Below are 14,411 nucleotides of genomic sequence, written 5' to 3'. Positions count from 1 at the left end.
CATTCAATGGATCTCTATATTCCAATGAACAATATTTCAGACAACAAGAACCATGGGAGGTGGGAGGATGTGCCACAAAAGTAAAATGTGGCACAAGTAAGGGATGAATGTCAGAAGGCCAACCATGAACTTTCAGTCTGGGGGTTTTGAGATATCAAAATGACCTACACTGCCATAAAACCCACACAAAAATTTTGACATCTTTGGTGATTGCTCTGTAAGCAAAGCAAAAAGCAAAATGTGCCCCTTTCAAAGATCCACAAATGCAAAACAGTTGGACTATGTTTCAGTTGACACTGCTGAACAGACACTTGCAGAAAACAACTAGCAAGTTCATATGTAGTCAAGACTTCAAGTAATAAATGAATATATTCTCCTTCCTCAGGTCTGCACTACACTGCAAGTGTCCATTGCGTAGTTAGCAGCTTTTCACACTCTGCTAAGAAGAAATCTTGTCTTGTTCAAGCATGATGTCCTTTGCTTGAACTGCACTTTTCAACTACAATCTTTGTCACTGCTGACATGAGTCACATTAGAGTGTATAAACAATTAGTGGTTTCTACAGGCATGAAAACAAGATTTGCCCAGTTAAACAACCAAAAAATATCTTTCCCTGCAATGGATGCACACTTATGTGAAATATGTGAAATAATGTTACCTTCTTTTTGCAAAACCATTTATGAGAGTTGGCCTCCCATTTCTAGTGCATGAGACTTACTCTGAGATTATGCCTTCAGCATCACTGACAGTTTCTGAGGATTCTGATTTTTCAGTCCACTTAAAGATTTAAAAAAAAAAAGAAAGGTTACTAAAATGAAAAAAATCTTCTTGCAATGCATGACTCAGTGTACTAACACACCTGTTAATTACACGTGTAATGCAATACAGCACATAATGATACTGGAATTTTGTTAACAATTGTTAGGGAAATAATTTAAAAGTAAATTGTAACTAAGTTTTTGCTTATTCGTTTAATTTCTTAAAATAACAGAATATTTTTCTTGTTCAATTTCAGGGGAAGTTCAGGTTAGATATAAGGAAGAAGTTCTTTACTGTGAGGGTGGTGAGGCACTGGAACAGGTTGCCCAAAAAAAGAAGTGGGTAAATGATCCATCCCTGGCAGTATTCTAGGCCAGGTTGGACAGAGCCTTGGGCAACATGGTCTAGGGTGAGGTGTCCCTGCCCATGGCAGGGGGGTTGGAACTGGATGATCTGAACGTCCTTTCCACCCCTATTTTATGATTCCATGGTGTTTAAAACATGTTTAGAACAGTTAAATGTTTCTTCCAGTATACATCATCTAGCTTAAGAGAAAAAGAATTGCTGAAATAAAATGAGACACACACAGATTTTCAACCTGCATTAGCTTGCATGAGAATCTGATACTAGGATCTACAAGGCTGATGTTTCCAAATCTGGATGCATGTTCAATTCAGAGGAAAAGTGAAAGCAATGTACATCTATGTACATTGTATATCAATGTACAATGTACCCTACCTGCAGAATCTCGCAGACTGTGACAGACACATACCAACACAGAAACATGCCCTCTCTATTCCTAATTACCTCATAGTACCTCCAAAGTGAGAGGTAATAGCTCTGCATTGATTTTCTGTGCAGTTTTCAGCAGCAGCTATCTCTCACTCCCCTTCTCCCTTTCCCATAATTGCCTTGCAACTTTAGCAATGGGCCACCACATGATCATACTCTTGGAACTGGAACAGTGACTTCAGAGCAACCAAGGATTATTTGGTACTTAATTTCCAACAAGTTTCCTCAAAGCATGGGCCACTACTTGTCTAACCTCATGTGAAAGTCCCAGCAGCACCCTTCCATTTCTAGACTACACTGAAACACTTCTCAGACCACACAGTTCCCGGCCAGACCTCTTTTTTAGCTGTTTTCTCGTACTGGCTGCTGATTCCTGATAGCCTTGCTTTCATTTCTTTCCCATTCCCAGGTTTGTACTCTTACAAAATTTATATCCTGTTCCTATACAGGAAGTGAGAGCAGGTGTTTCTCTTTGTGGCAGGAGAAAGGTTAGGGATATGACTCTGCCTTTTTGAGTACTCTCCAAGCATCAGCAGACTCCTGACAGAACAACTGCTTTTTAGTAGCCACTGCCATGATGCCAGCAGGGTCACGTAGTACCAGGAGAATCACCTACATCCTACTGTTCTGCTTACACTTTTGTAATTCCTATTAACTCTCCCACTGCATCTTCACTGTGTTAAACACCTACACAGCACAGCCTCGCATTCTGCTATTGATACAGCGCCTTATTTCAATTGCAGAGTAAGCTTGTAACTGCACTGGAGCATGTTCCTTCGAGTTAGGAGTTAGCAGTAAGAGTAGAGATTATTCTGCATTCTCAGAGTGCAAAATGCATTAAAGTTCTGAGTTTTTCCTAGGGAGTATATACTGTAAATTTTAAAAGCAAGCTTACGGGTTGAGGAAATAATACATTATGATTCTGTTATTTTAGATTAGAAGTAAACAAACCTTGTAACTGTGCAAGCTCCTCTCAGCAATATTACCCTTAAAAGATTCTTCTGGATAAATGAGAATAAAACACATGGAGAGAGCAGATAATCCTTCATCACTACACTTATTCACATCAGCTCCACTATCAAGAAGAAGATTGACAACAGCATTATGGGAATGAACCTGTAGAGGGGAAACATCCATTTTTGCACATATAGGTACACACTTCTAGTTTGTGACATGGAAGAACTGACAACACAATTTTGAGGTAATGATGCTCTACACTGTTTATCTAATTCACATTTATATTTTCCTCAAAACAGAAGCTCAATGTCTAACAGCGTTCAGAACATAACATTTTTTGGCTAATTTTTAACTAACGGATTTTGGTGGAATTCAGTGAGGATTCATGCAGAGAGAGACCAGAAATGACAGAGATGGCTATAGGAGAAATATAGTGTTCTAAATTCTCTAGTTTCTGCTTGCCATTTACAATGAATGGTGAGTACTAAGGCAGCTGAAAGGGGCATGAAGAAAAAGGCAGGGGGGAGATTGCATCCCCCTCCTACAGAAATTGGAGTTGTGCATGCATGGTTTCAGCCACCACCACTTTTCAGCAAAAACAAAACAACTCTGAGTGCATCTGATTTCAAATAGGAGAAAAAATAATAAGGGCACAGTCACATCCGAGAACATGGATCTAGCCCACTGCATAATCACAACTTGAAATCAAACCTGATATTTGAAATCATTGCTAATATTTACTGAAGGGCTTCTTTTAGGGTATTTATTTACCACGGGGGTTGGCATGATACCAGTCATTACAGATACTACTCATGCCACACCGCTTTTCTGGTTTTCCTGCTTACTGAACATTCCTTTCACACTATGTAATGAAACAAGAGAAAAATTTAATCTAGCCTACTATGACAGGCATTTTCTCATCACGTGGTAAAGAGTCATGCTTAGAATCTTACAGCCGCAGCAGCAAGTGCTGTGTATCCATGTTTGTCAGCTATGTCTGGATGAGCGAGCCCGTTCCTCAGAATTGCATAGACCCCATCATAGTCTCCTCTTGCTGCCTTCTTAATTAGCTGCTCTGAGGCAAGTTCTCTGGGGCCTGGAGGCCCATAAGCATTGCGGGCTCCACTGAGAATGAGGTTGACATCTGAAGCAAACTCCACTTGACAGCACCTAGAAAAGGAGAGAAAAGCACAGCACATTTAAGCAGCTAGGTACTCTTAGAACACTACTGCAATTAAAGAAAAAATACACCAAGAATAAAATACGCTGGTCAGCAAGATGGGAAAATAAGGCCAGCTATCATTTTAAGAGGTATTTTAGATAATGTGAGCTTGCTTATATTAACGGGGTGCTGGCAGCAGCATACAGATTTTGTCTAGACAAGTTAAAAGTATTTTAGTAGATGTTTGATGGATGGATAAGAAAACAAAATCTAACTACCATGTGTTTCTATGAACAAATTTATCATGCACAGTCATGACATTTGTTTATGATTTTTCATCATCTGCTTTAACTATGACTATAAAATATACATATGTAGCTTGTTCCTGTTAAAAAAGCAATAAGGAAATACTCTGTGGGCTCAAAGACCATCGCCACATACAAGCACCAAGCTACATAAAAACTGACGTGCAGTTGGCAGTTCTACTAGCTGTAGACTTTTTTGTTACAGCATATTTTTTATAGCCTTGAAGAAGAACAAGAGTCAAGACAACCACAAAAAGTTATCAATGGCCAGATTTTCAGTACTTTCAAAAATCTGGCACTATGCTTCTCCATATTTCTATTTCTATGCAAGACTACACTCTCAGGACAGCAAAAGTCAGAAGAGGTCTCTACAGCCCTTGACTCCCAATTCTTTTCTAAACTGGACTTCCAGAAACTCTGACATGCTAATGAGTAATGAGACTATTTTTCTAGGTGTAACCAGGATAAACCCGACATTTAACTTAAAGGAGTAAAATCTGTGAATTGAGAGATGAACATGTTATTTGCTTCCTTTTTTAAAAAAAATCCTTATTGGCAACTTGTAATCTCAAGGCCATAAAACCCAATCTGGAGTGCAGCTTTTGTTCTGCAACGTAAATTTGAAAATAATGAACACACATGGATAGTAATTGATAAAAATCCACACATAATAAACAAATCATCAACAGTTACCTGTGCTTATACACATGCATCTGCATTCTAACCAGTAGTGAGGTTACATTTGCAACAGGCCAAGGATCTTCCTCAGGCAGCTTTGAGGTGTTCCGAAAATACCAAGCATCACACTCTTCCAGGAAGGAGTGAGTCAAAGTAAGATGGTCCATGTTAAGAGAATATGCAAAGACTCCTTCAGGTAAAATATCCTTATCATCAAAAGGGAGATGTTTATAGCTACGGAGAAATGGGTCTTCCTCAAGTGAAACATACTCCTGAGATCTGTCATCAATGTATCCGTAGTGTGCTGGATAATCCAAGACAGAAAAATAACCAGGTACTTCAGTACAGAGTTTAATTAGATGATCTCTGAGCCACAAGCCAACGTCCTGACAGCCATCTGGGTAGCTCTCAATCCCTGGTCCAAATCGCTCATCAGATTTGTACAGCCCCTTAAGAAACAAGTAAACTCATGAGTATCAGTCAGACATCAAACAATTTGTACAATTAAAGTCTGGATTGTATTTAAACTAATCCGGCTGCTTTTGGCCTTACTGGTCCACTTCCTATTGACAGAGCAGTAACTGCCAAAGCCAATCTGAACAGCAAAGCCTTCACATTCACGTTGGTCTAATTAATAGCAAATACAAATCTTCCAGCACAAGAACAGTAGAAGGCCCTAAATTTAACTACAGTAGGATGTAATGTTTAGATTAAAATTCCTGATGCTTTTAAGGGCTAGGCAAGATTTTATTTTTATTCTGTGACCAATTTTAGATTGCAGCTTTTTGGTCTAGGACAGATTTTTGGTTAGATTTTACTACCTTATCAAAACAAACATTTCTGAAACACATCTGTGCAGACACAGATTATGGAAATGATATATTTCTTTTCTTCCAGTGTAACTAAATTTAGGATAGCTATAGCCTTGCAAGCATGACAAGACATGCCAACAGAAAAGTTTCAGTAGCAAATAGAGCACTACAGGACAGGAGTTTCAGACTTCCTATAAAAGGTATCCTAGTTTTTATGTCAAGTTTGACCTTGACACTATGGTAGGTAAGGCACAAACATCACCAAATTTAAGCAGACTCATGCATATCTGGACCACACATATGGTTCAAGACAGGTTCACACTAAGCTATCACAACCTCAAAACAGCTATTTGGAGCAAAAATCAGCAACTTCACACTGAACTGCTTAACTACAAAGACAAAGGAGTAGGGGAAGAGCACTACCACTGGCAAGAATAAAATTCTGACTATGGTTATGATCTGAAGTTTCTCTATTTTTCCCCTAGCTTTAGATTTTACATCATAAACTAAAGCTCTCCTAAATCTGTAATTAGTGCCACATTATCAACATTCGGCAAGAATGCTATGTTCTTGTTGATGCCTCCTCAATGTTGATTGACCCTCTCAATGCAAAGACCATTATGTTGTTTCTCTGTATGTTTTAGATTATTTGATGAATTGAAGAGATACCCAGGGATCAGCAGGAACAGGTGGGCACTGTTCCCCTATCCTGGGACTTTTCAGATATACCTTTTAAGAAAATAAAGAAGGACTGCAAGCTCTTAGAAAACAACATTTCCAGCTTCTGCTAGCAACATCAGGGCTGAAAATGATGCAAAACAGACAACCAGCTACCTGGACACTTCAGAGTGCTGTCTGTCTTCAGAGTTTCCTAAAATGCAGTATTTTTCCAGCTTCTTACTGCTGGCATCCTAATATGCCTTTTGAGAATACTGTCTAACAAACAAGCTCTTCATCAAAGGAGAATAAATACCGAAATCTTATACATTAGATACAAGAACAAGAAACTTTTTCAGGCAGCACTGGTGAGGATGCACCTCAAATATTGTGCTCAGTTTCAGGCCCCTCAGTACAAAAAAGACACGGAAGTGCTGGAGTGGGTCCAGAGAATGGCAATGGAGCTGGTGAAAGGCCTGGAGCACAAGTCTGATGAAGGAACTGGGGGTGTTTAGCCTGGAGAAAAGAAGGCTCAGGGGAGACTTTATCACTCTCTACAACTACCTGAAAGGAGACTGTAGCGAGGTGGGGGTTGGTCTCTTTTCCCAAGTTCCAAGAGGAAATGGCCTTAAATTGCACCACAGGAGATTTAGACTGGATATTAGGAAATATTTCTTCACTGAAAGGGTGGTCAGGTCTTGGAACAGGCTGCCCAGGGAAGTGGTAGAATCACCATCCTGGAGGTATTTAAAAAGACATGTAGATGTGGCACTTATGGACATGGTTTAGTGGTGGAATTGGCAGTGCTGGGTTAATGGTTGGACTTTATGATCTTAAGGGTCTTTTCCAACCCAAATGATTCTATTATCATCTCCTTCAATATTTCCCCATAGAAAAGTTGAGTAGAGCAGAAGCTAAGCTGTTGAAATAGCATCCTCACTCATGGGAGATCAAAGCATGACAACTTTACTCTAGAGAACTAAAATACTGAGCTACTTGAAAGAAAAAAACAAAATCAAAAAACCAAACCAAAACACTGCTGACTTTGAAAGGCACAGGAATCGCAGTATTAGCACAGCATTTTTCCAGTTACCTGAAATTTTCTGCCATCCTTCCATTCCAGGGTCCCATAGCCTTCCACACGGCCAAGATAAAGAGCTCCGGTGAATTTGGAACCATCAGGCCAGTAGTAAATCCCCTTTCCATGGCGGTGGCCCATGTACAACTTTCCCACGTATCTCTGTAATCCACAAAAGAGGACAAGACAACAAGAATGATACAACTGACAGGACAAAAATAAGTGAAATTGCATTCTTACTGCAACAGAGCAAGACTAACAAGATGCAGGCAACTGACACATGAAGAGGATGAATCTGTTACACAGTTAAGAAAGACTGGGCACAGTCTCAACTTCATTCAGTTGTGGGCTTCAAAGCTCAGCCAGGATTTTACCAATTTCTCTAGAAGCTCTTCCATCACATAGCAATCAGTAGTTCATACTACTTCAGCAGATGTATCTCAGTGTTCATATCCCCATTGCTAAATAACACAGGATAAACCAACATTTATTCTATCATTCAACAGCTGTCATAAAGACCTGTATGCCAATATACCTTTAGCATTCTGCATTCAAAACAAGGTAAAAGCCTTCAACTGTCAGATGCCTGTGAAGTGACTGGATTATTAAACCTTCACACACCACTTGCTTTAAAAGTGCTCCAAAACTGTCACTTTTACCCCTCAGTAGAAAGCACTGACGAATTTTTGTACCATAGGTAAACAAACTGCTGGATTGTATGAAAGTGGCAGATGCTCAGTAAAAAGGTTGTCCATAAACCCCTCTCTTCAGTGAAGAAAACCTTAGCTACCAACCTGCTCATCTGACTTCCTGACTGAAATTTGATCGTCATTGATTTCAGTTACAAACACTTTAAAGTGTTCACTATTCTGAAGCAAAACCAGACATTTGGAAGATATTTTATATAAATAAATCAGAAATTATTAATTAAAAGCAAAAACCACTTAAATAAAAATCTCAATTCCACACTTCTTCTGGTGCATTAATCCTTACGTTTGCAGCCCTGCCATAGTCCTGGCACTTTGTGGCATAAAAGGAGTGACTGCCCCTGGCTTAAAACAAAAGAACATTATGGTGCTAATAGCAACAGCACTCACAGCAACCATTTACCATTTTCTCTGGGACAGGGGACAGACTCAGTGGTCCAAGTGAGGGAGCAGAGGATGTTACCTGAAAACGTGGAGCTCATTTTTTATTTTCACAGTGGACATGTCACCAACCCAGACACGGAGTGACAGGAACACCGGGAAAAGCAGTGAGGGCTGATTTAACTGGTGAACGTGCTCTCAGACATCACACGGACGCTGTGAAGATCTTGCCTTACTCAGAATAAGCTAAAACTGCCTAGTTTGGCACCAGTACAGGGCGAGCAGTGAGAGGAAGCCCAGGGAAGCCGGCATTCGAGCCGCTCTCCTTACAAGGAGGGCCTCCAGAGCACCCCTTCCCTGCCCCCAGACGGGCAGGGCTCCCAGCAAACACACGCTGGGTGGCCGGCGGCCACGGCGTATCATCGGCAGCCGCCCGGGGCCCGCGGGACGATCGTACCCGGGCGGCAGAGCGGAGGCACCTCTGGCGGTCCCTCCCCGCAGCCCAGCACCAGCACCCCGTACCTCGCCGGTCCCCGGCCCGCGGGGAAGGCCCTGCCCGGGGCTGTGGCCGCAGGCAGCCGCCCTCGCCTCTTCCGTGCCCTCGGCCGCCGGCAGAGTGGAAACTCGCCCCACGCCGACGGCCATGGCTGCGCTCCCGGCAGCGCTCCCCGCTCCGCCCGGCGGGATGCGGGGCCCCGTGTCACGCGCGGCGCGTTGCCGTGGACACCCCGACGGCCCCGCCCGGAGCTGGGGCCTGGACGGAGGCTCGCGTAGCCGTCCGGCGCCCCCCCCGCCCGTACGGCCTTAGCGAGGCTCTGCTCGCGACCACGCGCCGCGCCAGTAACCGGGGTAGGAGGTGTACTCCTAAGCCCGGCCCTGCTCACCCCAGCCCTTCGTCCGGCTCTTCTGACAGCGCTCGCCCTCCTCTGCAGTCGCGAGCAGCTCTCCTGGCCGACTCCCTCAACCTTGACCACGCTGGCAGCGTACCAAACCCATACAACCTTTCCAATCGATTGATGAACTCCAGGCCTCTGGGGCTGACGACAGCAGGACTGATTAGCATTTGGGCACAAATAGCTGCCATGGAAATATACAGAATTTATGTCAGCCCAAGTCACCAGGCGGCCCCAGCAGCAGTCTCTTCCGAGCCAGCACTTGGCCTTGGCCCACTATTAGGTTGCCATGGGTTGTCTTTATCTTTGTAAAAAAACAAAAAAACAAAACCAAAAACCAAACAAAAAACCCCATGTATTTAACCAAAATCCTCCAGATTTTCCAGCATTATTAGAGAAGCCAACTAATGAGTCTAAGCCTCCCTTTGCTATAAAAGCACAGTCAATCTGAAGTTAAGGTAATTCATGGTAAAACACATTGGGACTTTTTCCTAAATCTCCACTGAGCACTAAACCCATGACAGTCTTCTTCATCTGTAGAGCTCACCGCCCCTGAAGGACCAGGTAACCCATGCACTCCTGGGTATGTATGAAGTACACCAGTTCTGAGTGCAGAGCAAACACAGTTTTCGGAGACTAAATCAAAATCTTTGCTTATATTTCTAGCTGTGGAAGATCTCAGATACAGAACATAAGCAAGCCAGAGAGGATTACCCTCTCCTTACTTGCAGTGTACCAGCAGACTCCTGGAATGCCGACTGTTTGAGACCAGTGTTTTTAGACCAGGATGCAGCATCCTACGATGCCCTATGCAGTTCTGCAGGCTTCCTTTGCTTCCTTCTGACTGAACAGTCAGACAGTTTGCAGGGCAAAGTAGCTATTTAGGGCATGGGAAATAGAGAGCAAATAAACTCTGCCTCTGTTACCTTCTCTCTACATCACCAGCCAGAGAGAGCTGCTTGCACAAATGTAGCAGCTTCAATGCCACAAGCTCAGAGGAGGCTCTGGCAGAAATGCAGTTGGTTCTCAGCCAAAGATCCCTTGGGAAATAAGAGACCTTGGGAAGATGGTCAGAGGGCTTTGGAGAAGACTTCTTCCTCAGATTTGATGTACCCACTTGTCAGTCCCATCAGAAAAACTGCAACTGCAAGGAAATTTCCTCTTCTCCCCACTATTTTGTTAATAAAGTGATACATGGCTGGCAAGCTCTCACACTCTACTCTCCCTAAATCACCTGTACGAAGTGTCCCATCTCCCACTCTAGATGGCTTCTGTCTGCCAGACCATGTATCATGCCCTCTTTTCCCTCTATGCATATTTGAGCAAGCAGATGGAAGCAAAAGAAGTTTGCTTCCCATCTTCCTCATCTGTCATCACCACTGGCAACTCTCAATGTGGGACTATTTCTACTAGAAGATATTTCTGCATATTCCCTTCTGCAGAAGGAACAAAAGCAAAATGCTGTTTGGTATGATGCTTGCCATACTCCCCAGGTTGGAGTCAGTTCATTAGTATTTGACTAGATGCTCTAAATGAAATTAAATAACCTTCTTGGCAGCCTTGGAAGAACAGATTCAATAGGAAGGTGTGATTTAAATGATGACCCATTGCTGGCAGCTCTAAAAAACTGAAGTATTTAAAAGCAGCTGAAGGGAATATAATTGTTTTCGTAAAATTTGCAGAATGCCACTCTGCATACTTGGGACAGGTTTGCCCAGGCTGTCAGGTTTGCCTGTACATTTTTTTTTTTTTTTCTTTTTTTTGGACAGGTTTGCCCAGAGAAATCAGAGTCTGGATCCTAGAAGCAGGATCAACAGGAAGGACTGCACTGAACTGTGACTGATCCTCTCCATTTGAAATGAATCGTATACAGAGGTCTTTTTCTTACTGAAAGTAACTAATTATAAAAAATGGTCTGACTTTCACTAGCAGTGACTGAAAGTACAAATGGCTTGGCAGCAAATCTAATGCATTATTTTGTTTCTCAACCCACTCTGACCCTCCAAAAAAAAGGTGTTTTAAAAGTCCATTTGTTCAGGGCTAGGAATTGCCAACTGTAATGGATTGTTTTCGCTTGTTAGTTTTGAAATGACACCTGGATTTAGCAATTGCCGTGAATTAACCTTGAAAAGAAAAAATCCATCAGAAAGGTGAAAGCTTTTGGGGAAAGCAGAAGCAAAAGAGGCAGGATGGAGATTAATAGAGACTTCTTTCAAGTCTATCCGTGACAATTTTCTTTTTATTCCATCAGGCAACCTGATGTTCAGCTCTTTCCACATTTCAGTGCTCAGTTACCTACCCAGATTTACTACACTGGCGTATTAATGAATGCACCTCACTGTGTAGATGACCTTTCTGACAGCCTGGGAAGTGATTTGTGGACCTCATGTGTGTTCAGAGCTGCATGCTGGCAAAGGCTGCACATAAAACATTCTTATTTGCTGAAACCAAATCATGTAACTCCAAAAGAGGCATTCAAAAGCAGTGAGTACCTCTAAGTGGTATAATCTCCCTGAGCCTTAGATTGTAACAAAGCCTGCTGATGTCACAGAAGTCTTACGAAAGTTAATTATTTCATGTGTGTGAAGCTCACAGATTCTGAAATTAAGTCTTTCATTGAAAAGAAAGTAAAGAAATCAATAATGCTGCATTCAGGGAGTAATTTGCAACACAAATGGTTTAGTATCCCACATTAGGCATAGGAAATGAGACAAAATACTAAAGTCTGAGCACTGTTCACTTTGTGCCCTGAGAGGGACAGGAAAAAAATAGCAGATATTCATGGAATTTAAAGTAACATGTTGTATAACCACCTGAGAGACAAGTCAAGGCAGTCCTGGTATGGTTGCTCACAGATAATACACACTTCTATCATATCATAATACACATTATCTTACATGACTCTGGTTCTAACATCTTCCTTTTCTCTTTTATCTTCTTCTTTTTAATCTTCCAGTCATAAAGCAAAGGCAAATAGCCTGCATGCAATGTCAGTTTGGATAAATATTTCAAATGGCACTGGTGGAGTCCTGGATCTGCAGCTGCTTGTTATACCAACAGATGATTAGATCTTTTTTCCTTTCCCTCCTACAGCACTATTTCATGGAGAGTCAATTTTTTTATCACATCTCTGTGATAAAAGATTTGCTGCTGTCCAAGATTTGCTGTTTCAATCTTTTAAAGGAAACAAAGCTAACACTAAATTGCCATCTCTGTGTCTGCTTGAGCCCTTGTCAGATTCTCTGTTTCCTCATCCCTCAAAAATTAAAGCTGTTTTATGAAAATAAGAGACATATGCAAACAACTGCTGCCTACAGGGAAACTAGAAGACTGTGCCCTTATGTGTTCTGAAAGCCAATGAGTCTATCAGCACATGCTCTAAATAACAAATTAGCTTACCAGGAGCTCTAAACAAAATGGATGGTAACCAGGAAAATAGGTAGAGGGCTTGGGAAGGTTGATGGATGAACTGTAGAGGGGTTTGGGTATGAAGAGACTTAGCAACACAGCAGGGAGGATTGGGAGACATAAGAGTGCTGGTGGAAAATTGTAGGAGCTGTAGGGAGAAGATTTTGGTAGTGGGGAGAGTATCCTGAGGATGAACTGGAGTGATTCCAGTGAAAACTACAAGCTGTTGCTTGGAAGTTTCCATTCAGGTACTGCAGGGAGGTACTAGATGTTCCCTCAACATTTCATAACACTAGGAAACCCTACAAAGCCAAGATGAGCAAAGAGCAAAATACTGAATCCTTACTCAAGTCCTGTACTAGTACACTGAACTTTAGGATACTTCCTATGAGATGAGCTAAGCAAGGAGCTTAAATCCTGTAAAATAGAGGGAGCTGGTAGCTCAAAAAGCCAGTTTTGCTCAAATAACTGCAATTACCATTTTTATTGAATACTGTATTACTACTTTATGCTGAAATTGAGCTAGGATAAAGCAGATAGCCTTATTTTGGACTCTTTAGAGTGCACATGGTTTGCAGGGTTAACTCTTGTAACAGACAATTGCTATTTTGGTTTCAGGTCCTTTGCAATCTTTCAGAAAATACCCACACACAAAGCTTTCTCCAAATAACTTTTTTCAATCCTAATTTTAAAGGAGAAATCCAGATGCCCCAAATGGAAGGTACACGTCCTTTAGCTATGAAGCTGCACGTAGCTTGTGGCACAGGTTCACAGGCTGGACTTTTGAGCCTGGAGAAAATAAAAGCTACATCTTACTGATGCCCCCAAACTCTGACAAAACATGCTTCACTGGAATTCCTCTGCTGAGCCGCAGCTCGTAGAGAGCATATATCTCCTCCAGTGAGAGGTCTTGTACCATGCTATTAGGTGATGCTGCCATACACTTATTTAGGCTATCTAGAGGGATTAATTTATCAGTTTTTTCTTATTTTTGCTGTTGCGTATCTTTTGGTTATTTCTGAGCACCATAGTAGAACCAGAGAGCTGGAGGATCTCCAGTTAGGTTTGTGTTTCCACCACCAGTCCCCAGGGTGAGGAATTCAGCAGGGCTGTTGCTAAACAGCAGCAGCTTCCATAACAAAAAGTTGAGGAAAAACAAAACCTATTCCAAAACATACTGCATTCAGCAGTCCTTGTCCTCAGTGTAGTTCTGTCTTTAAAATCCAGAGAGGAGGTGCGTCTTGCAGTTACCCTGGAAGTGAATAATTTGGGAATTTCCAACATAAATAAAATTATAGCGAGCAGTTCTAGAAATAGCTTGACTTTTTATATCTTGGCAAGTCATTCTTATTCCTGCGAATCGATATGCCTTCCCACAGAGCAACAGGGAGCCATGTTTTAATATAAAGTAGCCTCTTCTTTTCTAGAAGATGAAGGAGACATTTGAACACTATGTGACATTTTATACACTCTCTCGTATTTAATTGTGGAATTATAATAATATGAATTGCATAGAAAGCTTCAGCAATGAGCTCAGAACATTCTTGTAGTGGATGAGGCCTGTGTGGGAAGAACAGAAGGTCCTTTTAGAGGCTAGCCTGAGCGTACATTACATTAAAGATATTATTTAAGCATGGTTTTTCTTCAGAAATATTCACAGCTATTGCAAATAAATACCCTGAGATAAGCTCTTCCCTGCTGAATGAAGTCAAAATTGTATTGGCCGCTTCCTCCATAAATATCAGAACAGCCCATACATGAATGAAAATTTCTTCTGTCCTTACCTCTGATCCTTGAAAAAGGGGTGTAGAGGGCACCTTTC

The 14,411-nt window shown here is 41.8% G+C and overlaps 1 protein-coding gene and 1 long non-coding RNA gene across 6 annotated transcripts in view; one reads left to right on the top strand and one right to left on the bottom strand.

The window, feature by feature from the left end:
* LOC115616921 (ankyrin repeat and MYND domain-containing protein 1-like) overlaps nucleotides 1-14,411 on the bottom strand; it is an 83,192-nt gene that overhangs the window by 19,736 nt on the left and 49,045 nt on the right. For 4 of the 5 annotated variants that reach the window (XR_003994437.1, XR_003994438.1, XM_030506729.1 and 1 more), the window contains 5 exons: nucleotides 7,216-7,362; nucleotides 4,669-5,102; nucleotides 3,462-3,678; nucleotides 2,503-2,667; nucleotides 719-777 (listed from right to left, as the gene is read on the bottom strand). Coding sequence is in view for 3 of the 5 variants with exons in the window: in XM_030506729.1 (XP_030362589.1) it covers nucleotides 719-777; nucleotides 2,503-2,667; nucleotides 3,462-3,678; nucleotides 4,669-5,102; nucleotides 7,216-7,362 (1,022 nt within the window). In the remaining 2 variants the exon portion in view is untranslated. Of the gene's footprint in view, nucleotides 1-718; nucleotides 778-2,502; nucleotides 2,668-3,461; nucleotides 3,679-4,668; nucleotides 5,103-7,215; nucleotides 7,363-8,810; nucleotides 9,037-14,411 lie in introns of those variants that run through there. The other variant, XM_030506730.1, reaches the window with a different exon arrangement.
* On the top strand, nucleotides 1,143-13,563 carry LOC115616925. Its single transcript, XR_003994439.1, has 3 exons — nucleotides 1,143-1,249; nucleotides 12,419-12,425; nucleotides 13,553-13,563. It is a non-coding gene; the product is annotated as an uncharacterized LOC115616925 (long non-coding RNA).

The sequence above is a fragment of the Strigops habroptila genome, chromosome 15, assembly GCF_004027225.2.
Source record: "Strigops habroptila isolate Jane chromosome 15, bStrHab1.2.pri, whole genome shotgun sequence".
NCBI lineage: Eukaryota > Metazoa > Chordata > Aves > Psittaciformes > Psittacidae > Strigops > Strigops habroptila.
The sequence above is the reverse complement of the archived record's forward strand: the minus strand, read 5'-3'. Positions and strand labels throughout refer to the sequence as shown.